Source organism: Hippopotamus amphibius, chromosome 4 (genome assembly GCF_030028045.1).
Source record: "Hippopotamus amphibius kiboko isolate mHipAmp2 chromosome 4, mHipAmp2.hap2, whole genome shotgun sequence".
Lineage (NCBI taxonomy): Eukaryota > Metazoa > Chordata > Mammalia > Artiodactyla > Hippopotamidae > Hippopotamus > Hippopotamus amphibius.
In genome coordinates this window covers 126,099,198-126,125,931 of record NC_080189.1, presented here as the reverse complement: position 1 = coordinate 126,125,931, position 26,734 = coordinate 126,099,198, and the positions used below count along the sequence as shown (strand labels likewise).

General features: G+C 47.1%; 2 protein-coding genes across 2 annotated transcripts in view; both read right to left on the bottom strand.

Moving 5' to 3' along the window:
* GAD2 (glutamate decarboxylase 2) overlaps positions 1–17,674 on the bottom strand; it is a 67,399-nt gene extending 49,725 nt beyond the window's left edge. The window contains exons 1-7 of the mRNA XM_057732047.1: positions 17,568–17,674; positions 16,798–16,857; positions 16,474–16,623; positions 15,153–15,386; positions 10,417–10,507; positions 9,754–9,866; positions 5,232–5,347 (exon numbers count right to left, since the gene is read on the bottom strand). Coding sequence (XP_057588030.1) covers positions 5,232–5,347; positions 9,754–9,866; positions 10,417–10,507; positions 15,153–15,386; positions 16,474–16,623; positions 16,798–16,857; positions 17,568–17,643 — 840 coding nt within the window. The 5' untranslated portion in view covers positions 17,644–17,674. The remainder of the gene's footprint in view (positions 1–5,231; positions 5,348–9,753; positions 9,867–10,416; positions 10,508–15,152; positions 15,387–16,473; positions 16,624–16,797; positions 16,858–17,567) is intronic.
* Positions 17,675–22,536: 4,862 nt separating this feature from the next.
* The window catches only part of MYO3A (myosin IIIA), a 197,314-nt gene continuing 193,116 nt past the window's right edge, over positions 22,537–26,734 (bottom strand). The window contains exon 35 of the mRNA XM_057732602.1: positions 22,537–22,654. Within this exon, the coding sequence (XP_057588585.1) occupies positions 22,537–22,654 (118 nt within the window). The remainder of the gene's footprint in view (positions 22,655–26,734) is intronic.

The window sequence follows — 26,734 nt, the reverse complement described above, 5'->3', positions numbered from 1 at the left end:
TGCCATCTCTCCAGTGCGTGGCATCCAGGGCACTGAGTGAATGGAGGAAGGAATAAAGAAAACATCTCACTGCCCAGTGGCTGGACTTGTGCTTTACTGCCCCATTCCTTTGTCCCCTATTGCAGTGAAAATACCCTCAGGAGCGGCAATACTTAGATTTTTACAATCATTTACATGGCTCTCAGGTTCTTTCCTAAGAGAGCAGGCATCTGATAGGATTGAGTAGAGGAGAAAATAACACAGGGGTGATGAGGGCCCTAAAGGGAAAGGAGGGAGGAACACAGAGGCGGAGCAGAAGGTGCCAGGGATGAAATGATTTTGGTTCACTAGTTCACTTACTGAAAGTTCTGTCAGTGTTTCTGTCTAATGAGAAGCATGGCATGGGAGCTTTTTCCAAGCTGCCTGGGTCACCATTTGTTTTTTGTTTTTTTTTAACAGAAAGGACGTCTATTTTTGGAATTGAAACCCTCACAAAAAGTGTTGTTATATGAAAACCATCTTTCTAAAACAATTATGAGAATCACCTCCCCACGCAAGTGGGCTGAGGTTCTGCCTCAGCAGGACGTAGGAGACGGGTTCCAGGGGTCGTGGACCTGAGTGTGACCGGTGGGGTGATTAGTTATAGTGATTTGCCTGAAAGATCCCAGTGTCTGTTGTGATTATAAGGAACATTTTTCCTAGATGTAATTATGCTATTTCATTGACGCTATTTCTGGAAGAGATTGTGTCACATGAGGAAATAAGAAGAATTTGGAAATAAGCTCACCGTTGGGACTTAGAGGGAGAGAAATCTGCATTACTGAGTTGGGTTATAGCTTCCCTCTAAGCCTACCTTCAAGAAAGGACCTAAAATTCATCAGATTAATTTTCTGCCAAGCTTTTCTATTGCTGAGTTTGACGAGATTCCAGCAAATGATGAGTGTTGAACCAGATCATCTTTAAGATCCCTTCCAATTTTTTGATTCTATATTTTGGAGGAAAATAATCTTGGAACTCGTAACTCATAAACGCTGTCTCTTGTTTCAACTCGGTGATTTATGTTATTGTGTTCTTCATTGCAATACTATTTGTTTGATTTAGTCCTATGTGAATTTCAAGCAAACAGTTTGATTCGAACAAACAAAAACAGCTTGCCCTCCTTAACAGCTAGGGAGACTTCTAGTCTGTTTTGGTGGCCAGAAAAGTGAGGGGTAGCCTTGCGGGATGTGGCAGAGAGAGAGTGTGAAGTGTTGTCTAGAAAACAAAAGATGACACTTTGCTTTCTGAACATGTGAAGTTTCTGGATGGGTGCTGGAGGATGACAGTTTCTCAACATCATTTTCATCTCTAGGGTGCTAACCACGTCCAGTTATAAACTCCGTGCTCAGAATGGAAGAAAGGACAGTAACTGGACCTTGTTCAATAGATCAGGAAACTGCATTAGCATTAGAAGAACCAACATGAAGAAAACAGGATCTGAGAAAAGATGCCTCCAGTGAATGTAGAACAGCCAGTTAGAGTGGCGATCAAGTCAGCCAGCCTGAAGCTTTAGAGATGACGCTGCCTCTGACTGGATATGAAACCTTGGGCAAAACATCTTTCATCTCTGGGGCTTGGCTTCTTCATCCATAAAACAAGGTGTTATTGTTGTTGTTTTCAAGTTACCTAATATTTATGTAGAGCTTCCTATGGTCCCAGGCACTGAGGGAAGCTTTTGTTAAGGCTCCCATTTGATTCTCCAAAAGTCTTGGGCCTTGGAAACTCCCCAAGAGCATAAAGAACAGCTCCTGCCTCTAACATCAGCCTCCCCTTTCCCCACCAGGTACACACAGCAGGACCCCCATCACTCTTCTCCCTGCAAGTCAAGGGAGTCAGGAAGTAAACCTCCACACAGAGATGGAAACTGGCGCAGGGAAAAGGCATTTGAGACCTGACTTGGAAATTTTCTTTCTTTAGTTTGTGAAGATCTATTTCTGGAGCTGGTGACTATAAAATCCAAAAAGACTATGGAAAGATCTGGCCTGGCCTGAAGTTGGAATGGGGTGGAATGGCCCTGAGGTCTGGAGCCCAGAATCAACTAGACATGGGGGCTGTGCTACCTCTTCGCTTGGAACTTCAAGGGCAAGACTCACTTTTAAGGACTCATCTGTCCAGAATGGTTTGCATCAAGTGCTTAAGGAGATATCATAGTTCTTTAAATCAAGCTCCAAAGCCCCTTCCAGCCCAACCAATGGGTATTGAGGAGGATTTTTTTTTTTTTTTTTGATGGGTGATGGAGAAGGAACAGTTTAGCATCACCTTCATATTAAGAAAACAGCTCTTGGTGGAAATCTGACTTGGGGAGGTATAAAAGGTTAAAGCAATTGATGAGCTGTGGTTTATAAAACTCTGTCCCTGTATCTTTTAATCTGGTTTCTGCATTGGTGGTTGGGGCAGGGCCCTCACTGTTCTGGGAGTCAGGAAATCCATTTAATCCTGGCTCTACCTACCTAGCTAACCGCAGCCTCTTCATTTCAAAAAAAAAAAAATGCTGAGAACAATCTCTGTTCTGCCTGGCTCACAAGGTCATTGTTGAATCAAATGAACTTATGTCTATTTGAAGTTGGAAGCGGTCGATAGCAATCTATTGACCATTATATTGACCTTATATCTAATGTACAAGAGATAAGGTCTTGCACATTAGAAGGATAGTTCATCTGTCAAAATAATTCTTGAGTTAGAAACGATTGGTACTTTAGGTTCATAATTTTCAAATATTCCTCCAATAATTATGGGCACAGACAGAAATACCAGAAGGAAGCAGGCAAATCGAATGGTTGTTATAGAGTCATTTCTTTCTGAACCACCTTTCTTTCCTTGGAAAATGGAGAAAGAGATCCCAAGTTGGCAATATCAAGGAAAACAGGCATAGAAAAAGTATCCTCAGATCACATGACCTGGATTTTCTGAGCAACGTTAAGCGAACGTACATCAAACTTGAGTCCGAGAAACTTGTGCAGAAACCAGAGAGCACAAGGAACTTGCTGATAGGTCAACCTCATTTCGGAATGTGGAAACAGCACCAAAACCAAAAGAAGAAGATGCCAATAGAAGATGACCCGGGTGCTTCTAGACTGAGAATACAGTAACATGTACCTATTTAGGGATCCAAATCCATTTCAGGGAAATAGTAATTGGAAGACAAAATGACATGTTTTTCTACCCTTGGAGAAGCTGAGAAATGAGAGCTATCTCATGGTGGGGAACTAGGCTTGGTAGACTGAATGATGTGCTCTCCCACACAGATGTCCAACAGTCCTAGTAGTATCCTAGCAATGTGGTTTCTCTAATCCTTTCCACTGCTCTTATGCCTCACCTGGTCCTACATGGGACCATTGAGGTGGCAGGTTCATATCCCCAAGGTCTTTACAATGCCTTTCTCATGCTGCCCCACACTCTCCACACCAATCTGAAAAGTCATGTTCCCTGTGAATATGTCACCTTACATGGCAAAGGGGACTTTGAAGATGTGACTAGATGAAAGATCTTGAGATGAAAGATTATTCTGTGTTACTGGGGTAAAATCACAAGAGAAAAGGGAGACGGGAGAATCAGAGGCAGAGGAGATGTGGTAATAGAAGCAAAGGACAGAGAGAGAGAGAAGGATTTGAAGACCTTCCGCTGCTGGTTTTAAAGATGGAAGCAGTGGCCATGACCCAAGGCCAGCAGGCAGCCTCTAGAAACTGGAAACCCAAGGAAATAAATTCTCTCCTATAATCATCAGAAGGAACACAGCCCTGCCTGACCCACTGCAGATTTCTGACCTCCAGAACCATAAGATACTGAATTCATATTGTTTTAAACCCTGAAGTTTGTGGTAATTTGTTTCAGCAGCAATAGGAGAGTAAAACATCAGGTGATTTCAGGCTGTAGTTGTCTCTGCTAAATTTGATGCCTATAAATTGAGGCAGGGCATTAAAAAATTAAAATGCTAAAACATGACTGAAAGCAAGACGCTAAAGATAATGTGTTGAAATAAATCATTCATTTCCTTTAATTCCGCGGCTAGTGGAGTTGTTGTGAATTGTATTCACCTGCTTCCAATCTGTACTTGCCTTTTGTTTCCTTGTTATGAATTCACACACACACACACAAGTGCGCGCACACACACATCACTTAAAACAGGAGAAAGAAAAGTTCTGTAGTAGATCTGAGGTCCACTATGACTCCCTGCTTCTCCTCACTGATGTATCCTTGTAAGAAACCCCCAGTCTCCATATAGACCACTCTTCCCTCCCCCTCTCCTAGTTCCCCAGCCATCAGAGGGTTTTTGGATCTTTGAGGCAGTTGTTGCCTAGACTCTAGGCTACTTTGGAGCAGATGTCATGAAGGAACAATCTGAGGAATTACACAGCAGGTAACATTTACTAACACCTGTCAAGAACAAAGAACGGACTCTGGTTCTCTGCAGGGCCTGTGTGGCAGGACAGTGTGGAACCAAGATCTTGCTCAAACAGCTGCACTATGGCTTTGAACTTGCGTGCTGCTTTGCCCTGGCACATGGGAGAAAAATGGCAGCCTGGCAGGTTAAAGCTGTTTGGTTCCATCTACAGTTTGGTTCCATTTTTCCAATGCCTCAGTGGTAGTAGGGACAATGGCATTAACTCTTTAAAGGCCATGGAGAGAATGTGAAGCACCATTCCCCGGAGCCCCGAGCTGTCAGCGTCCTGCCTGTACAGCAGCCTGGCAGTAGGCAGGAGCCTGTGCTTGGCTGAGACAGATCCAGCCCAGAGGTGAGATATGACAGACACTAGACCATTTCTCTACAGGGATAAAACCTCTGGTTAAGTCAGCTGAAAAAGTGTCTCAAGGAACCAAGAGGGTAGAATATCTGATCAGAATTTTCTGATAGAAGGACTATATCAACAGGATACTCGGGGGTTTTGAGTTATGCAGGCACAGTATTGATGTAATGAGTTCATAGTTTCTCTGCCCTCTCTCCTCCTCCCGCTCCCCAACATGCGACATCACTACAGAGAAGTACAGGAATGAGGGGCGAACGCATTCTGCTTTCTCTTTGGGCATTTTCCTTAATTTCAAAGAGAAAGGAGCTCACCCCATTGTACCACCCAGCTCATCTCTCCCCTCATTCTCTCCCAAGAAGTATATTCTGGAAAGAGAAACCATGGGGTAAAGTATTTCCAAATAACCATTCCTTGCACCCGGGCTTTATGAAATATAACCTTAAACTTGGAAAGAACGTTGACACCTACATGCTCAGAGGTGAAGGCAATGAGCCTGGGGACCGCAGCCATGCCTTTCTCCTTGACTTCGGGGAACATCTTAAAGCGCGCGATCAGCATGGCGTACATGTTGGATATAGCGCCACCTACAGGGCAGAGCAACAACAGTTACCTTTTCTAGTCATGGTGGACATCATCATTTCACATGCAGGCAGCATTCCTTATTTCCATCAACCGAGAGTCTTCCTGGGACACAGGAGAAGACCTTCTCACTGGCTGTCCTTGAAGTTGAATCCTCAAACTCACAGGCACTAGCTAAGAGGGTCCAGAGAAGGAGCATTCAGCCCAGCCCTAGGATGCATGCCAGCCCTTCACACCCACCTCTGTCGCTGGGAGAATTGCAATTGACTCTGCTCTTGCTAGGAGCCCTTTGAAGAGGCTTTTAAGAACTTAAAAAGTGTTGCCTTCCTTCTCCGCTTGAGAGTGTGGTCGTTCTGCTTGAGGCCTAGTGAAAATCCTACCTTTATCCTCATGGAGAGGGCATTTCATTTCAGCTCATGCAATGCCTTGCACTTGGACTGAGGAAGATCAGTTGCTATTAACAATGCAGTCTGTTAACAGTCCTTATTGGGTAAGAGTAAACATCAGAGCCCATCTCATCACTCATCTGTTCGTTCCCTCCAAAATGTTCTTCCCTCTCAACGACATCATTGAAATATAATTTTAAGGGTTAAAATTTCATACTTACAGGAAAACACACAACAAAGGGAATTTTCAGTCCATATTGAATTACTTTCGATGTGTCATCTAAGATTGTCAAGGATTTCATACCATAAGATTTGTATCTTATAAGTAAAGTCTCATTGGGCAAGCAAAGAAAAGGGAGCTTCTCCCCAGGATGGTTGAAAGTTTAGGATTTTTGCTAACCAGGTAAAAGATAGATTGTTGTGAATGCAAATGAATATGCTGGTGTGGGAGGTGTGAGAACACCAGGCAGAGTGGAAACACAATGACCCTCCCCAGCATAACTTAAAGGGGGGCGTGCCCGGGCTCCGCCATCATGTGAGTTCTCGGAGTTCCTTTCCCCTCTGGTGGCTGCAGAGCAGTAGGCTTCTCTGTACCAAGCTGGATGGCCCACGCAGGGCTAGGATCTCTGCCTCGTGAGCCCTGGGCTCTGACGCAAGCCGGCAACCTGGCACAGGGCAATCATCACCCAGAGCCTGGCTCTGTCATCAGTCAGAATGAGGGCAATTCCGACCTCTTCTGGACCCCGGAGACATGGGACAAAGAGAATCCAGGTCAGGCCTGCTCTGAGCAGACACCTTGTCTAAAAGCCTGCCCGTGTAGGATGCTGCTGAACAAAGGACCAGCTTTTAAAGGAAGTTTCACTCTAGTTCACAGCTTCTCCATCCTGGCACTCAGGGATATTTTGGGCTGGATAATTCCTTGTGCTGAGGCTTCCCTGGGCATCCCTGGCCTCTACCCAACAAATGCCAGTAGCACTACATGCCCCCCACCCCCAAATGAGCTGTGACAACCAAAAATTTCTCCAGACATTGTCAAATGTCCGCTTGGGGCAAAATAGCTCCCAGTTGAGAAATGATGCCCAGGTTCTTTTCAGAGAAGCTGGGGAGAAAGGAGGGAGGAAGGAAAAGGGTAAGATGGACACAGAGAAAGTGCGCTTCCCAGGACAATTATTCAGGGAGCTTCCCGCTCTGCCGCCTGCTCTTCATCTGACAGCTCAGCCATTCTCCATCTAAAGGTTCAGCAGCCCTGAGAGGGAAGAAGTGGCTTCTGAGTCTCTGGACAGAGCAGACTGCACTGTGTAACACAGGCAGGAGAACAGATGCATAAGCCCTATGTGCCCTTCTTTCCCAGGAACCTTCCAGAGAAAGAGTGCAAAAACAAGCCCTGAAACATTCTGAAAATCCAGTTAGATAGGAAAAGTTTTGTGACTAAGCCAAGCTTTCCCTGAGCAGTGATGTTCTCCAGTTCCCTCCAGCTCCGGCTGAAGGTGACATCCCATAAATAGATTTCTTCTAGAAGTCTCAAAGGACTTTCCAGGAAGCATGCCACCTCTGTATGTTATAGTGGGAGGTGTAAGGAAACCTGGCTGAGCTATATATTCAAGCCACAGACCTAACTCTTCATGTCTAGTCCCAGGCAATGGGACTCTCAGATCTCAGGCACATATGTCCACCTCTTAAATCATAAGACCCATTCCCCCAGGAATAAGACTGGGTGCTACCCAGAAAGGCATCCATTAGCAAGTGAGGATGCTATGATCCATCTCTTCTCTGTAACGCCTTGTACAAAGCAGAGCAGAAACAGGTTGCTAATGATCTTTTCTTTGGTCCCCTCCCAATTTGGCAATGTCTACATTACACTGTAGCCTGGCATCCGCAGCTTCCATCTCAGGGTCAGAGCATGTGGGTCTTCCTGATTCAAGGAAGGAAGCTCGGGATCAACTTAAAGTCCCTTCTATCTGATCTTTCCCCACCGTTGATGAGGGTGACAGCCCTTAGTCCATACCTGGCTTATTAGCAGAGCTGCCAAAGAGGAGTCTTTCTCTGGGTGTATATTTTCTGGGGTGGGTGGGTTCCAAGACCAGCCAGGTGAGTTTAGCCTGGCCCAACCCCCCTAGGTCAACTCTTCCAGGTCCACAGGAGCAGCCATTCTCTTCCCACTCCTGGGAACCATTAAAAGAGAGCCCAATGTGCTCCTTGTTTCCTCCAGACAGCTCAATCACGCAACCAATCTTACAAGACGAGGAAGAAGAAAGGCAGAAGCAATGTTGATCTCTGAACCCTACCTAGTTACTCACAAAAAAGCACCTTAAGAACATCAGTTCCAGTTAATGATGACAAACTTCCCTCAGTCAGGTATGGTTTTCCAAAGGAACACTAAATACTCAATCCCCTACAAAATAAAGCTAGCTTAAAATTCATCACAGCTGGTGTACGATGACTGTTTTTAAAAAAGGCGAATTTTCCCTTTCATTTAACTAACACATTTTCCATCTGCACCTGAAAACATATGCTATATCTTTAAAAACAGAAAATAAGGACTTTCTAGGTGGTACAGTGGTTAAGAATCCACCTGCCAATGCAGGGGACACAGGTTTGATCCCTGCTCCAGGAAGATCCCACATGCTATGGAGGAACTAAGTCCGTGTGCCACAACTATTGAGCCTTTGCTCTAAAGCCCATGAGCCACAACTATTGAGCCTGTGTGCCACAACTACTGAAGCCCGTGTGCCTAGAGCCTGTGCTTCCCAACAAGAGAAGCCACTGCACTGAAAAGCCCGAGCACTGCAATGAAGAGTAGCCCCCGCTCACAGCAACTAGAGAAAGCCCGTGCGCAGCAGCGAAGACCCAACCCAGCCAATAAATAAATAAATAAATAAATTTTAAAAAAACACGCAAAAAAACCCCAGAAAATAAAATAGCCAACCTGAGCTTGCAGATAAAGCTGCTTAATTTAAGACTTGGCCTTGAGGCCACCGTTACTCATCATCGTTTCTCCCTTCTGCCTTTTCTTTATTTTCTCTCTTCCTCGTCATCCCTTTGTCTGTGTAGATTTGCTGAGAAGGGATCACGACTTGGCCTCTGCTCTGCCTGACATGATGGCAGGTGTGGCTCTGGCCTCCCCAGCGGCGCCAGTCTCTGTGGACTGAGCCCCAGGGCAGCGACACCCATTCCGATGACCCCTCTCCTGCAGCTGAGGAGGTGACAGTCTGCACGCCAGCTTTCTTTTCCACGGATCAGTGACTCTCTCTTCCCACTGCCTTCCTAACTTCTATCTCTTCCCTGCATCAAACCAAGGTCGCACATACAGACCTGGGAACCAAAAAGCAGGACCTGCTGTCTCAGGTTGATTTTCTTGGCTGGAAGAGGTGTAAATAACAGAGCTTAGGGTGCAATGGCTGGTGATAAAAGGCAGGATAGGAAAGACTGGAAAGATTGAATGACATCATAAAGAAGAAAAAGAATGAGAAATCGCTTGAAGAAATCGTCACCCTGTTTTTTAGCTCTGAGACACTCTCTCCCGAGGCACCGTCCTCCCGGACAATAGTGTGAATCAGCTTCCCTGCTTGTTACTGGAAAGGGATGGGGTACAGAGGCTCTATTAAGTAGACTGTCCTTGTTATACACCCCCAAACGGAGAATGTTTTCTTCAGTGAAACTACCCTTCCCCTTTCACGGATGCTTGGGAGAGTGAAATCCCCTTATTCCCGAATTCCCTTATTAGGAATCTGCATTCCTTTGTTGCACATGCCATATATCCTGTGTAGATCACAGTAGAAGTACTGGGTTAATATTATATGCTGATTATGCTCTTTTTGAACACAATTAATATTCAAGAACGGAGTAGGTGGCTTGAAGGCATGGCCAACAGTCACATGTACTGAATCACATTTGTTCTTTTGACCAACATACAGCCTATGTAACCTAAGCAGAAACACAGACTAGATATTTAATCATTTCCATGTTCATAATAATGCATGACACATCAGAAGACAAAACGCTGAGAAAAACTAAATATCATATACCAGGAGAGAATATCCCATCGCCAGAGCCCCCAGGCCAGCCAATGATTTCTCTCATTTTCTTCAGCGTGACATATTCCAAAAGCACAAATACTGGAGCAATTTCATAGGTGAACCTGAAATGTAGTGATGGCCACATTTTACGTCTGTAACTCAAGGAAATAATTCATCATTACAATATCTACAGAACAATTTCCTTTTTCAAACCCTACATTCACAAATGTTACAATTACAGCATTAAGCAGAGAGAAAAAAGGTTTGCTCGGTTTTCTATTCCTAAAGTCAAGAGCTTCAATCATTGGCTTAATGCACAAGGGTCATTTCTCATAGTGAATTAATACATTGTAGAGCAATGTTATAATACTATCTAAAAGACAGCATCTGGTCCCACTTCTCTTTCATATTATACAGAATTATAAATCCAACATGCCCCCAAATGTCCCTTCTGTGTTTAGAACATAGTGTATAACTTTGATTGCATGAAAGATATATCAGGACTACTTTCTTATAAGCTAGAGTGAACGCCCATACTCCTCTGAAGTTTGTCTCACCATTTTAGGGGCTACTTAATAAAAAAAGATTTTTCACATGAGAGGTAGAATAAAGATTATGGAATCTCATTAATAATTATCCTGGATTTACCCAAAAATACATTTAGCCACTTACATGTTAGTGTTTGCTGTTGATGTCAGCCAGTCTGCTGCCAGTCCAACCATATCCAGTCCAGTAGAAAGTTGATTGAAATATCTGGGATGCCCTGAATTAGGTGGAACACCAGAATCAGGATGAATCCAATGAAAATAAATGCTTTTGAAACACATGATTTCTCTAGCTAAAGAACCTTGAAAGATCCTTCAGTAATAGGAAATCCATACTCAGAAACCCAGCGTGTGTGCAAGCACTTACATGCACGCACACACACACACACAGATACACACACACACACAGATACACACACACCAAAGGAGCATTTCCTTTAACAAGAGAGCCTGTTCTGGGTTTTGATATTTCTTAAAACACACTCTAAAAATCTTCCTTTAAACATACCCTATAAAAAATAACAAAGGTAGTTTGCAATGTGGACACTAGTTTATTTTCTAGCCTTCTTTCAAGATATCTGCCAACTCAAATGCTGGTGCAATCCGATGCTGTTCAAGGCGACTTCTTATTTACATTCGTGCTGCTAAGAAATCCTTTTCCCTTAAAGTTATTCTGGGAATCCGTCAGCTACCATGACATCCGCCAGGCATGCTAACAGCCATAGTCATATCAGTGACAAATGGCTGATGATCAGAAAAAACAAGGCAAAAATGAAAAAATAGGACATTCTGTTGGGTGATTTACCATGGATTTAAAAGGTGATGATTGTCTAAAGATAGTATGAACAGATCTAATTCTTGCCAGTTCTTTCCTGTCTGAATATTTGATTATAAACAACAGAGCTCCTTCACAGTTGCAATTCAAAATAAAGCTAAATACAGTCAACATCGTGGTCTTGTCAACAAGATACATGAAGGTATAGTCAATGGACTGATCAGTCCGTTAGCCAGGCTTATCTAATTAACTTCTGGATTCCTCTAAAACTCTCTAAAGGGGTTGACACTCAAATACTCCTGAGGCTATTATTTAAAATGTGATTATAAAGATCTCCTTAGAATTCCATTTTCTCATCTTGCCCCACATAAGCCTATCTATAAATCTGTGATTTGTTTAGCAGCAAAAATTTTGAAAGATTAACAATTATGGGAATGGCCTCTGATTAAAAGGCATCCGCCACTTACTGGACACCTGTCTGAAGCCTGAGGATGTGATAGTCTCTAGTGCCAGCATGGACAAAATAAGATAAAGGAAGGCAATGCAGGAAGCAGAGACAAAAGTCAACACAAAGCTGATCTCCAGGAAGGGATGCTCTCTAATCAGCCTTGGGCATGTGGCTAGAGGATTAGACCCTGAGAAAAGACAGGAGCTGGGAAAGAGCACATTTTAAAGAGATTGGGGTTTGTGCAGCTCTCGCTCATCCTCCGGCATTGTTTTACCTCCCTATGGCCTTGCATGGTACTCTTTGAGCTTTTTGCTCTTTTCCAGGTCCTCTGATGCTGACCCATCAGTCTGTGCATCCCGGCTGTGGCTGCTGCTGTGTCGGAAGCAGCCCTCCACTCCTCTCTGCCTCATTGACTCCCCATGTCATTAGCGCTCGCAGCTGAAATCACAGCCGTCTTCTCCCTCCTGATGCCCCTTCATTTTTCTTCCCTAAGCCATTTCTTTGAAGTGACGAAATTAATAAGGATTAGCAAATCTACCCATTAATCTACTCTCCCAACTCATACACATTTTTCTGGATGAATCTGGTATCTATGATCACACACTAAGTCTCTGGAAACTTTGGCAGGAAAACCTCTGCAGAAAATTGAGAGGGATCCCAAGACTTGTGTCATGCCACAGGGAATCAGAAGGTCAAGTCACCCTGATGACTTTAGGAAACTGTGGAAAGAAGTTTGGTGCTTTGATTCCTTGGCTTGCTTCCTCTGTAAATTTTTGACCTTGGTCTATTTCATCTAAATCTCTCCTGCCTCAAAATTTGCATTCACTGATAACGATGGGGAAATAAGGAAGGAGATGGTTTGACAGATCAGAACAACATGTCCTCTTGATTTCTGCAGAAATATTATATTTGCTCTCTTCCCATGGACCCATTGGCTGCCGGTGCATCCCCGAGACCTGCCTGCCTGCTGTCCTAGCTGCCCTAGCTGCCCTGCCCCCCTGCTGCAGCTGCTGCCCCACCCGGCCCTTTGCTGTAGAGCCAGCGCCCCACCAAGGAGGCGGGAGACAGCGAGTTTGAAACCAGAGATTAGAGCTGCTCCCGTCTCTGGACCACTCCCCACAGATCACCAAATGAGCCAGGAAGGATGCACAGACTCTGTGAACAACCAGCCCCAGGCAGTTCTGACTCTGGTGGACACAGTCCATTGGGAAGGAGGCCCCCAGTCAGTCCAGACTGCTGTCTCTGGACCAGCAACACACACCCAAGGATGGCCTCATTTACTGACACTTCAGTCGCTTTGTCTCACGGTTGAGTTCAGAGATTCAAGACAACATTAATCCCTCCACCCCCCATAACCACAACCACCACCAAACCTAACGATGCTAGCAAACGCTAATTATTCCAGAATTTTATCATTCTCAGCACTTCTCAGATTTATGTTCCAATATTTCTTACAGAGGTAATTTTAACAATGTATGAAGACTCCCCCCCACCCCACCCCACCCCGCTCCTCACTTCCCTCTAACCCTGGAGTCCAAGTGGAAATTAGGTTAAGGACTCTCAGTAGAAAGCAGATGATAATATTCATTTTCTAAAAGAATCTCCCGAGAAGCATTAACACGCCTAATGGTAGCAGTGATGGTAACAGCTTCACAGACCCTAATAGTACTAGTTGTCAAATACAAGTTATAGCGTGAAACCTATTAACTTGCCAGTCTAAAAGGAAGGTGACAGCTGTTAACTATTTGAAATGCTATTGGGGGTGGAGGAAGGACCAGAAGACTGCACACGTTATGGATAATATTGATACTGAATTAATATTGATATGCCTTGGTCAGAAATCCAACCTAATCACATTTTTTACTGACCTTTAAATGAAATGCATTAGAGCTACACTGACCAACAGTTTCACAAGCATTATGGCAAAATCTAAGTATTGAATTGGCCCATCTTTTCCTGACACTGAATGGGACATTGACAGACAGAACTGTTCTTTCATTGACCTGTAATTCCCATTACCTTAACTCTTTAAATTGTACTTCAGACACCACCAGCTTTTAAGGATGAAGATGTGAAACATTTTTATAGATTCTTTTTGGTTTGGTAGCAATAAAAATAATAGGTAGCAATTTACTGTTAACATATTCAAACATTAGGTTGGAGAATGGGTCAAAGAAAAATGAATTAAAAGCATTGCTCAGGTTTGCACCTACAGATATAGGAAAATCTGGAAGGAAAAACATCTTTCATGCCTAGTACATACATCATGTGGATTCTCTGTGAATATACTTGAGAATGAAATCTAAGAAGCCTTCAAAAATCATACTCCATAGACTGAGTTTGACAGAAATCTTCAAGTTAAATTCTTTTCCCTACGTATTTAATTCTAAGTTTATAGTTTCAGAAAAGCGCATAATAATACTACAGGAAATCAGTTTCCCAAGGCTTCCATGCATACTTTTCCTCTGTGTTGGTAAAAGGAACATGCAAAAACAAAAACAAAACAAAACAAAGGGCTAAAAGTCACAGAGCAAATGTTCTTAAAATTTGTCGTTGATTAGAATGATACTGATAGTTCATGTAATTCAAAACTTGCAAAGAAAAAGATCAGGTTTCTATGGCAATTGATATTTTTGTGATTTTTTTCACATTTACTTGCTAGCAAGTCTTTTTTAAGGCTACAAATCAATTCAGATCCATGAGGTCTCCCCTCCCCCCAAATTCATTCATGCTTATTTTTATTGCTTTAATGAAGTGTAGTGCCACCCTGTATCAGGATGATTAGAAGCAAAGTAGAAAAGGAAGGGGTAAGCATGACCTGGGGAGATGAATAGCTGACTTTGTGTAGATAAAATGAAAGCTTAGAGTGCACCCACATAAATGTTACACCCGAGGCTATAAAATGGATAGAGTATGAAGAATACTATAAAAAAGCAATAAATACAAAATACACTAAAAATGTTTGTCCCTAAGGATATCTGATTCCCCTCTATTCCTTTTTTTTTTCTTTATCTTATATACAGAGTAGTTAGGAAACACACACATCCTTGTGTAACATGGCTGAATTGTTAAGCTAGTTTGTATTGTGTTTTCTTTTGTGTACATTTCTTTAAAAATAGAGGAAACCTGGAGTGCAAATCTGAAGTCTTGGCCATTTGAGACAAAGCCAGAATATTATCCCGCTGCTTCAACCATTACATGGGGCGGTTCGTACAATTTCTGATCATTTCTGTGCCAAAGAAATAGCAGCACGGCATCAGTATTTGGGCTTTTGTTTGGATCATGCCTTTTGAGCTTTCGTTTCTAGATTCCTTTTCTTTTTCTATTTTGCGTCACTTCTACTGGCCGCTGCTGGCAAATCATTGCTTCTACATCAATGCTTAATTTCCATGGCCAAATAGTGGAATGTAAAATCTGACGATTTATACTTAGATAACCTTTCTGATATTATCAGCTTCACAAGCATGAATAATGGCAAAGGGTGTTTTGATGTGAATCATTCTAATCATGACTATTTTTTTTAATGAAGAAAATAATTTTGTAAATTTGAAATTATCACTAACTTCATAAAACAAAACATTTTTATAGAAAACTAAAGATGGTTAAAAAAAGAGCTTTATTGTTTCTCATTAGACAATACCTGTTTTAATTGCATATTTTAGAGTTGTTTGGCAATGCATCAAAATTTCCTCCAAATTTTGTGGCTGGTCTGTCAATTCCCAGTTATATTCCTGAAGAAGCTCATTAGGGTAATGGAAATCAATCACTTTGGTTGATCTATCGAAACTTTTCACCACGTATTGAAGCAAAATGTCCATAACATCTTGCAGAAACGCCAAAGTTGGTCTTTCTCCATCACATGCTGGTAGCAGGTCTGAAGAACGGAATCAAAATGCCACATTTTAATTTTACAATGAAAATATCCAGGCAAGTTCTTCATCTGAAAAATGCTCTTTGAACCAAGAGATTTTACGCTTAAAAAAAAAAAAAAATCCTCTGGAAATGCAGAACATCTTCTTTAAAGGGGAGGTATTTTTCAAAGATGAAGGAATGAAAAAAAAAATATGATTTCTCTCCCTACCCGATTATTTCTTGCATTTCAGTTCACAACTTGTTTGCTTTCCTCTCCTTTCTCTCTCTCTCTCTCTCTTTCTTTTTTTAAAAGAGAATGTTGCCTGCATTCATCTGTTTCACCGGGTTTCACCCTAAATGTTACTTCTCAGTAAATCATCTTAAATGATTAGGGAAACACTTCAAGTCAGGAATGTTTGAGGAATGCCTTTAGGCAAATCAGGCAAAATGGATCATGCAATGTTAGGATCTCTGGCCTATCACCAAGGCCCGCTGCTTGCAAGGACATTGTGTGTGTGTGTGTGTGTGTGTGTGTGTGTGTGTGTGTGTGTGTGTGTCTGTGTGTGTGTGTGTCTGTGTGTGTGTGTCTGTGTCTGTGCGTGAGTGCGCGCGCATATGTTTGGGTGACCGGGAGTGTAAGCGCAAGGAAGTAAAGCCTCACGCAGGTCTCACAGGAATCCTTCTCCCGTGAAGTCACAGCTACAAATTACTCTTGCGATCTAAAGACACAGAAAATCTCAGCAATTTTGAAATGGAAACCGCATCCCACCCGAGGCCTCAGCGGCACCGAGAAGCGGACCCGGAGCTGGGGCGCGCGCGGGCGCCTCGGCCACTGGCAGACCCGAGGGCTGCCCTGGGGGGAGGGCGCCGCGGCCCCGGAGCTCCCTTGGAAAGCGGGCGCCCAGCGCCAAGCAGAGGCCGAGGTCGGGGTCTAACCGAAGGGGCAGGCCCGGCTTTTCTCGCTGTCTGCTGAAGATTCTCCTAAGGTGCGCTTCCGCCCTCCACCTCGATGCCCGGTCTCAGGCTCCCGGTGCCGGGTCCCTCCTGGCCACGGTGAGCGGGGCAGGGCGAGGGGCAGAGGCTCCCGGGGCCCCGCGAGGCGCCTTTACCTGTTGCGTGTAGAAACGCGTAGTTGACCTCCGCTTTGGGGCAGCCGCAGGGCTTCTGGTTGCAGACGCAGGCGACCTTGCCGGAGGTGGCCCTCGGGGGCTGGCTCCCGCCGCTCTCCGCTGGCTTCTCGGCGTCTCCGTAGAGCAGGGCTGGGCAAGGACACGGAGCACGGATCTCGGTCAGCCGCCCGCCGGCCCGGCTCCCAGGCCCCCGCCAGCCCCTGAATCTCGGGTGAGATGCGGAGGTGAGAAGGTGGCTTTGCCCCTGCGGGCCCCGAGGCTCCTGGCCACGTCCGCCTCCCTCCCCCGGACACCTGCACTCACCGCACAGCTTGTTTCCGATGCCACCCGTGAACTTCTGGGCCACCTGACACCAGGCCCTCGCTGCAAGGCAAGACAGGCAGGAGGATAGCGAAGCAGAAAGAAAATAGCAGACCGACGTGAGAAATTTCGTCCTTTGTGAACGACGTCAGTAAACCCGCGGTCCAGGAAGGGCTGCCTGGGACCCGACACAGAGGGTAGGTGCCGGAGGTGCGCGGGAGCCTGGCAGCCTGTCCCGACCCTCGGTTGGCTGCTTTGTCCCCCAAGGAGCAGCCCACACTGCGGCCCTTTGCACTTGCCTTCCAGGTGCCACTTGGTTAGGGCAAAGTCCCCTTCTTGCTTCGCTTGGGCTTGTTTTCCTAAACACCAAGGCTGTCCATTTCCTCGCAAGCTCCCCTTCCAGACCAAGAAATCTACCCCTGCTTTCCAAGTTTTCTTTTCCCCACCACCACTCCGTCCCTCTCCAGGGTCCAGACACCAAGATGGTGGCAGTGCCCCAGGCCCACGGGTTCCGTGTCAAAGAGACGCCGCCGTGTTTTGGGAGCTCTCCCAGATTTCAGCGGAAAGGGCCAGAGATCCTCTAGGCATCTTCCCAGGCGGTAAAAGCCTGTGCGGGGTTTGGTCTTTTGGATCATCAGAGACCCACCCCGAGGGCAGGGCTAAGTGTCCGAAGTTTCCTGTTGCAGGTGGAAAAACCTCCTTCAATCTTCCCCAGCCCCGCCAACCCCAGTCCACCTGCAAAGCTCGCCTCCTGCAGGTCCCGGTTCTCCTACCTGTGCCGGGGTTCTCGGGATCCCCGGAGCCATCTTCAGCTCCGAAAGACCAAAAGCCGGAGCCGGGAGATGCCATCGGCGCTGTGAGACTGGAGCAGGATGAGTGCGAACTGTCGGCGAGCTGCCCTCCGCTCGGCCCTGCGCGCGCGCGTGCGTGAGTGTGTGTGTGCGCGTCTGTGTGGCGGGAGGAGGACTCCGCGCGGGGACCTGCGCGGCCGCCAGGCAGAGGGTGGGTGTCACACAGGGACAGGAAACGTGCGTGTCTGTGTGTGTGTGCACGCACGCGTGTGTTGGGATTAGAGTTTAGAGACGTGGCAATGCTCTGAAAGCTTCGGAGGTTGCACAGGGAAGTGAATTGAAGGGTCCTCACAGCCAGGAGATGGGAAAGCGCTGAGCGCCCGAGCGATTTTTGAAACAGAGGGAGCCCAATAGGGATGGATGATGGGGCGGCGGAGGGAAAAACGGGAGAGGGACAGAGCTGAACCGTGAGAGTGCGAGGCAAGACCGTGCGCCGGAGCTGGAGTCAGAGCGAGCGGGTGGGAGGCGTGCAGGAGGCCCCCGAGGGCCGGGTGCGCTGTCCAGAGTGCTAGAGCGTCTGACTGCGCGCCGGCCTCAGCAGGGGTAGGCACGAGACCTTGGCGAGGCGGGAAGGGTGTCCGAGACAGTCTTTTATTTGCATTGATTGGTGTATTGTTTGAGGTCTGGCTCCCGCTGCCGGGAAGGGCGCGATTTCCGTGCCACCTTACTCCAAGAGGGTGCTGAGGTCGCTGTGACCCCGGGAGCCGGAATTCGGAGCGGTTCGCGAGCCTGGGGAGGGGACGGTGGGGGAAGGGCTCCTATGCGCTGATGGGCTCAATTCAGCTCCTCAGTGGAGCCTAACGCCTGCCCACTGAGCCGCGCAGTCCCTGGGGGCGCGCCATTTCTGCGCTTCGGAGCGCGTGGTCGCCGAACCCACTATCCAGGGTTTGACTGACGGCTGGGGAGAAAGACTGCTGATTGAGGCAATTAAAATCCAGGCTGGAATCTATCACCAAGGGCCTCAGGCTGGGCAGATAAATAAAATGAATGGAAACTTCTTGGAAGGGGGCTAGGGAGAGCAGTTAGAGCCGGCAGGACTGACGGCTGCTGGGGGATGGCGTCGGGTCATTTGATGACCTTGGCCTGTGGAGGCGTGGAAGGGCCCGCTGCTCATGTGTCACAGGAATCTGCGTGTGCGTGGGAAGTGTTCGCCGAGTTTCCACTAAGCAATCTGAGCTTTCCAAAGGCGGAAAGAAGGCATGGCCTGCCAGGCCCTCTGTTTTAGCGGGCCTCACATCAATGACCACCTCCTCCCCCAAGGGAATCTTCACAATGGGGGGTGGGGGGAGACAGGGGATTCTCTATTTCCGAGGCTTGGTGGAAAGGGGTTTCTCCTTTCCGGAGAAAGTCATAATCTCCTCTCTTACATTTTCCTTTCTCTACAAGCTGTTAAACAAAGGGAGGGCGTCTTGAGAATTTGGGGACCCTTGAGTTCGCGTTGCTTTCCCTTGGCAGCCGAGATCAGTGTCAAGTGCGCCCTGCAGCTCCTGGGTGCGGATGATCCGAGCTGGGAAACGGCTGCGTCCGGTCTCCCGTGGCGCGCACTCTTCCGCGTGCCGCTCCCCTTGGGCGAGCGCCTTTCATTGCCACTGTGCTCACAGGATGTTCCTTCTCTGATCTCCAAACCAAGTTACTAAAGCTGCTGCCAAGGCAGAAACCCATGGATCCTCAGTATTGGCTACCATCCCTCGACCCTCTCTTAGGAAGGGCATCATGGCGCCGGGGGGCAGCCTAGGGTAAGCCCAGGTCCTGTGCCACCAGGCTCGCAGAGGCCTGGTCAATTCTCCGCACAAAGCTTTGTCTTCTTCCCACGTGCCCGAGCCTGCAGGGTCCGTAGGATCTTCACCGTGGCCGCCGGACCAGGGCCCAGAACTGGGAGCAGGGAAGGGCGCTGATTGGGTTCGGCCTTAGGCTCGGCATAGATCCTGCTGTGCCAAGAGGCCTATGCCAGGTTGCAGTCTCCTGCATTCCACCCCTCCATCCCGGAGCTCCCGGCTCCAGTCCTCCAGTAGATCCAAGTGACAACTCCAGGGTGTAAGGGCTTTGTGGAGTGGCTGTCTGCACTGGTGGCAGGGCTGTTCTGCAGCTCCTGCTCCAGCAGCACGGATACTAGTCGGAGAGACCCGTTCCTTACTTAAATCCACATGAAATCCTCACATTTCCCTTCAAGTCAGCAGGCTGGAGTTGCAGAACTTTTCTACTACGAATGAGTGGTCAGAAACAAAAAGGTTCTTTAAAACAAGCATTTAACACACACACAAAGCTGCGAAGAAAGAAACATTAAAATAGAAAGGTAGAAATCACAACGCCTAATTTAATAATTTTTTTTCAAAAACTCGATGACAAAATCCTACTGTGTAACCTGCATTGAGTCCCACAAATCCAGAGTATTTTGAACCTAATGGTGGTATTTGCGTTTTTTATTTAACACACCCTCTTCAGATGCACACGGTATCTGATTTGTCGTTAAGCCAGCCCCCTCCAGACGGCAATTTGCTTTATAAAGACTTTCATTTCGCAAAAGATCCCACTTCCCCCTCACTCGGGCTTGGGGTTGGAGATAACAAAAGAGCTCGGGAGGTAATAATTACAGTCATTAGTTCACAAAGGAGGCAGCCACTGAATGGGAAGGGGAGGCAGGCCGGCACTGGGGAAAAGCTTTTGAAGGTCTTCCTCGAATAAGGGAAGAGAGACCCACGCGCCAGGGGCCTCCGGCTGGGGCTGGTTTCCTTGGCTGATCTATTTCTTGTCTGTGGTTTGCCCAGAAATTGCATTGCAGGCCTCCCAAGGAACAGTGCCTGGTAGAAGTTTCCCTGGTGTCCTCCCAGTGCTTAAGTGTCGAAGGACAAAGAAGAAGAGATGAAAAGAGGGAAGGAAAAAGGAGAAAAAACAAAGACATTTAAAAGAAAAAAGAAAAACAAAAACATTGCAACCTTTCACCGCGTGTTTGCTATTCTCTTTTCTAGTCCCACTTAGTAAGGGGGGGGGGAGGGGGATTTTAGGGAAGAGCCCAATTGCCTCTCTATCCAGCAATGGGCAGGGCTGACAGGGCTCTAGTCTGCAGGGGCCACTCCAGAAGCTTGGACTGAAGAGGCCTGTTTTATTCCCCACCACGAAGCAGAGCTGCTTTATTCCCCTAAGGCCTCCCGGTGGCGGGTGGACAGGTGAGTAGTGGCAGGGGGGCCAGGCCACCTTGGGTTACAGATACCCCACCAACCCCTATTGCCACCCCACCCCCAGGGTAAGTGCCCTGCAGCGCTTCTTCCATGGGCTGGGCCCAGCCTGCAGCCTTGCCGTCTGTCCGGACTGCCAAGGTGGCTCCTCCCTCTGGGTCCCAGCCCTGATGGAGGCCGAGGCATGAACCCAGGTTAAGGAGCTGGGTTCCAGTGCACTTGGCCTTAGAGCTCAGCGCTGCTGAAGTGGGAGATTTCCTCTCTCGCGGGATCCCCTTTGTGAAAGGAAGAGGTTGTATGCGTCATCACTGGGGACCTTTCAGTGCCAACTGTTTGGGTTAGAGAGAACCTTACCAACCACCGGGCCATTCGCTCACCAAATGCTGTCGGCCAGCTGCACGCACCCTCACTCTCTCTTAGAATATTTTCCCCAAGTCCCCTGGCTTGGGGCCATGGATGCAGGAGCTGGGGACAACAGCAGAAGAGACAAGCCCCCTTCCAGCCAAAACCCTTCTCCCAACTCAGTCATCCAGGAAACCGCGGCACCACCTTCCATCACCCTCTCCAGGCTGTGTAGACGCGGAGGGTGTCACTTTCACAGAAGAGCTTAACCTGGGTTTTTAAATAAAATGCAGCCAACTGAGGAAGGCAAACGGCTGGCCACCCACTGCCCTCCCCTCCACTTTAAATACACCAAAAACCAGAGCAGTGGAGATGGCCCCAAATTTGCAGACTAGGAGAACCTTAAAAATCTGATAGTTCAGCTCACTGGTAGGACTAGAATTTTTATAGGCGGGGCCAAAGGAAGTCACCTTGGTTAGGGACTGGTGTGTGTGTGTGTGTGTGTGTGTGTGTGTGTGCGCGCGCGCGCATGTGAGAGAGACGGTGGGGGGGTGGGAAGGCTGTGTGTGTGAGCAGGCTGTGTGTTGCAGGATTTGGAGATCTGTCTAGAAGACACGCTTGTCTCTCAAGCACAGGATTTTAAGCTAAATGTTATGTTTGTTTGGATGGCTGGGAGGAGAGGGGTGTCTTTCGCTGATGGAGACAGAAGTCACCTCACCCTCCCTCCCTGGGCGCTGCCACCTGCCACCTGCACAGGCAGACAGCAGGAGCCTGGGCCCAAAGGGGAATCTGGCTGACCAGCCCCAGAAGCCACATACTTTCCAAGGCACTTCCTTTATTTAATAACCTTAATGATGAAGGGAAGGGAAAGTGCGAGTTTGGGATGAAGTTCGTCTTCAAAGCCGCCCCCACCCCTCACCCCCCGGGCTTTGTTCTGTCCTCACAGACACACCCACTTAGCGAGGATCCCGCGGGTCTGGTAAAACGTTTCCAAGAAAGACGAAATCTTTGAAGTCACCCCAAAAGAGAGAGGAGGGGTCGGCCAGAGCTCAGGCGCAGCCTGGTCCACAGAAGGAGTCGCAAACAAGTGAACAAAGACATACATTGGGGGCCAGGGCCAGGGATGCCCAAACCGGCGGGCTGGTGGGAGTGGAGGATGCAGGAGCGGGGAGACGTGGCGTCCGAGGGGCTCTCAGTTCTCCGCCCTCCGAGCTGGCCCGGGTACTCGAGAGGCTAGCACAGCAGGCAGCCCCTGCCAAGGTCAGGGCCACAGCCCCAGCGCCTAATGGCGCAGCGCCTAAGGGTCCCCTCCTATGGCCCCGGCAACCCCGCAGTCTCGGGCACATCCTGACGGCGCTGGCCGCGGCGCAGCAGGGCTACACCTGCTGAACGAGGCGCCGGCGCTGGGAGGTTTTGCGCAGGAGCCTCCTGTAGTCGTAGGGGTTGGCGGCGGGCCCATTCTCCTCCTCCTCGCGGTCCTCCACCACCCAGCACCTGCAAGCGAGACCCGGGACCGAGCGTCAGAGGCGCCGCCGCGCGCCGCGCATCCCCGCCCATCCCGAGTCAGGCAAGTCCTCCTCCTACACATCCCACCAACTGCGGGCGTTTAAGAATTGCACGTTCAAAACGGCAGGAAAGTGACCAAACGGATCTGCGACATTTCCTCAGCAGGTTTTCAAAGCTCCTGAGCGAGAAGCAGAAGGGTTAGTAGAACCTGGTGAAACCTGGTTGTGTTTGAATGACATCAGAAGGTGTAGTTCATCAGGTGAGCTTGGTTTGGCTTGAAATAATTCACAACCGATAAACAAATACTTTAATACGTTCTGGTCAAACAGGAAACTCAAGCTGCCTATATAGAGAACCATCGTTTTGCCCCTGCTCAGTTCTTTCTTTAAAACCCTCCCCCCAAATCTAACCAACCACTCTGTGAGTCGCAAGGAGTAGGCCCTGTTAGCTTTTTCAATGTTTCAACATTTTCAGTGAGGCTGTTGGGCCACCTTTGTGAACCCACTACTGGGAAACCCTGCCAACATTTACCTTTAGGTTCTGCAGCTTGCCTGGAGAAGTGGGGCGCTCCCTAAAATGCACCTACATTCATCCGTCCATTTATTCATGGAGCACCTACTAAGTATCAGCCACCAGTGTAAGTGATGGGTCAACACAAGTTCCTGCTTTCCCGGCATTTATCTTCTAGTGGGGGAGAGGACCATGGACAGCTCCAGTACACCAGGTGACAGGAAAGTGCTCTACAGAGAAGTAAAGCAGGTTCATGGGGAAAGGCTGATTGGCGGGGTGGGGGGGGGGTCTAAGCAATTTCATAGAGGGTGATCAGGAAAGGCCTCTCTGATAAGCTGACATTTGATGAGAAACTGAAGGAAGGGGAGGAGTGAGCCATGCAGATCTCTTGGGGAAGGGCAGTCCTCCCAGGATGATGGGAGATGCATGTAAAGGTTCCAAAATTACTGTGTGCACTGTGTTCATAGCACGGTCAGGAAGCCATTGTGGCTTGAATGGAGTAAGCAAGGGGGAGAACAGTGAGGAATGAGAGCAGGAGGAGAGGGGACAGTGTGACAGATGACGTGGAGCCTTGAGACCATGGCAAGGACTTGAATTTTACTTAGAGTGAGAGAGACACTGGAGCATTCTGAGTGAAGGAGTGATTCAGCGGAAGTAAGGCCTGTTAAGAGACACTGTAATAGTCTAAGCAAGACTGATAGTGGCTTAGGCCTGCAGAGGAGGTTAGAATTGGTCAGATTTGGATCATACGTGGTAGGTCAATCTGGAAGAGTTTGCTGATGGAATGGATGTGGGGTGTGAAAGGACTCAAGAATGTCTCCAAGGTTCTTACCTTAAACAAAAGGAAAAAGGAAGTTGCCATTTAATAAGATGGGGAAGGCCACAGGAGGCATATATTTTGGGGGAGAGGGAGGTAAAGATTTTGGATTCAGTTGTGCTAAGTTTGAGATACTTACTAGATAGTCAAGGGAAGATATTGAATAGGCAGCTGGATATATAAGCCCTGATCTAGGCTAGAGATTTCAGTTTGGGAATTTTAGGTAAATAGATGATATTTAAGGTCATGAGAGTATGAGCTGATGACTCAAAGGACTGGGACTCTCCAGTGTTGAGAGGTCAGTGAAATGAGGAGGAAGCAGCAAGGGAGAAAGAGAAGGAGCAGCCAGTGAGGCAGGAGGCAAACCAAGAGAAGTACCTCCTGTCCTGGAGGTCAGTGGAGAAAATGCTTAAAGAAGAAATGTCAAATGCTGCTGATAGGGTGAGATCAGGATTGAGAATCCATCACCAGATATGGTGGCCTTGGCAGGGACAGTTTCGATGAAGTGGCGGGAATGGAAACCTGAGTATGGTGGCTCAAGAAAGGATGGGAAGGAACTTCCCTGGTGGTCCAATACTTAAGACTCTGAACTCCCGATGCAGGGGGCCCAGGTTCGATCCCTGGTCAGGGAACTAGATCCTGCATGCTGCAACTAAAGATGCTGCATGCCGCAACTAAGACCTGGCTCAGCCAATAAATAAAGAAATATTAAAAAATAGAATAAAGGATGGGAAGAGAGGACTTGGAGGAGGCAGGGTCTCACTCATCTATTACTCTTCTGCTGTAATGAACAGCAGGAACATGGGTGCTCTGGAAAGTCAAGGCTGACTTCCAGATTGAGTCAAGGGTGCTTTTTATGATGCATCCAAATTACATCATGTTCGCAGATTGTCAGAAATGATTCAGTAAAGAGAGCAAACTTTCAAGATGCAGAAGAGAGATGGGACAGCTGCAGGACAATGTTCTGGCGGACATGGAAGGACTAGGATTCAGTGCACAAAGGTTTGGTCTGAGCTATGAGGACAGACAGTCATCTTTCTAATCACTGACCACCTGCCACCTGCTTTCATTCATTCAAATTCACGGGACACTCAATTCATCATCGCTGTTGTCCCTGACTCCCGGACCTGCTCATACCTTCCTGGTGTACCGGTGTCAGTACTTGGGGGGTGTGTGTGTGTGTTCAAATACATATATGTGTGTATAGTATGTATTATATAATATATATAAATACACATAATATATTATCAGAATAATGTATTAATATTATATATGAGTATGTACTATATATTTCTATATAGTATAAATATATAGAATATTTATTAAATAATAATTTAATATATAATAAGACATAAAATATTCTTTCTGCAATAACACCTTTCAATATATAGTTTGGCCTGAAGCTTCTCTAATTGTCCCAAAAGGTCTGTTTGACTCTAACAGCTGTTAGAGCTGTTTTTCTGTTTTGTTTGTATTTTCTATTTTAAAGCCAAGATCCTACCAAGGCTGACCTACTGCACTTGGTTGTTTTGTCTCTTTAATCTTCCTCAGTTTAGAAATATTGTGCCTTGGAGTTATCTATCAGCATGGTTAGATCAGATACTTTCTCTCTAGAGTCCAGCTCCTCAGATAGAGATACAAGGGTCACCTTTTAGGCACCACTGCATCACTCCTTCCTCAAGCACCCAGTGTGGGTGCTTAAGGTCATCAAAAAGGTCTGTGTTCAAATTCTAGCTCCATCACTTATCATCTAGGTGACTGTTTTCAGTACGAAACTTTGCAGGCTTAGCCTCCCCATCTATAAAATAGGGCAATGACAGTAACCATCTCACTAGCTCCTTTGAGGATTAAATGAGATAAAAGCAAAGATAATGGGATAAGAGCACAGTCTAGCACACCAGGAGCACTCCACTGAGGCGAGCTTCCAGCTTCTATTCTAGTGAACACTGACTCCACAACCACAGATGCTGCTGGAACACCAGGGATAGAGAACGTGCACTGCAGACGTGTGCCTGCTGCTGGGGGAGGGGAGAACGTGCTGGAGAGGGGGCAAAATGGCTTGTTAAAATGGGAAGCAGGTGAGTCAGTGAGAAGCCATTTGAGCAGGGAGTGGAAGCCCTTGGATTCCGGTTCACTCGCTCAATATGGGACTTGGGGCACGTCTCTTAATCTCTCAGGCACTTGGCATTCTCCTGTATGGAACTCTGTGGTTGGACCAGAACATCTCTAAGTTCCAACCTGTTACACTTCTCGGCTCCAAGATGGAAGTATACATTTTCTTTGGGAGACGAGGGGCAGGAGTCATAGTTCAGGTCGGTTCTGGACAAGCAAATAAAGATGCTGATGCCACCATTTGTGGAACACCTCCCCAGCGCCACATCTGGCGTTAAGCGCCCGGCATTCATCATTTCACTTAATCTCTCTGACAATATGGCGAGGCAATTAGTAAATCCTTTAGCAGATGTGGAAATGGAAGCTTAGAGAGGTCTAGTAACAGGAGCAAGGTCACTCAGCTACTAAGTGGCAGAATCGGGACCCAAATCTAAGACCATCTGATTCTAAAGCCTCTTTTCTTAACCATACATCACACTGTAAAAGAGGTGGGTGTGAGGGTGTCTGAGTGTCCTGGGCTGACAGGATGTTCGCTTAGGATTTTGGAAAAACAGCTTTTCATTGCCTGGCATTGCTACCATTTCTCATATACCACATGTCCTTCTTATCATGTGCCCTCAAGCATCAAA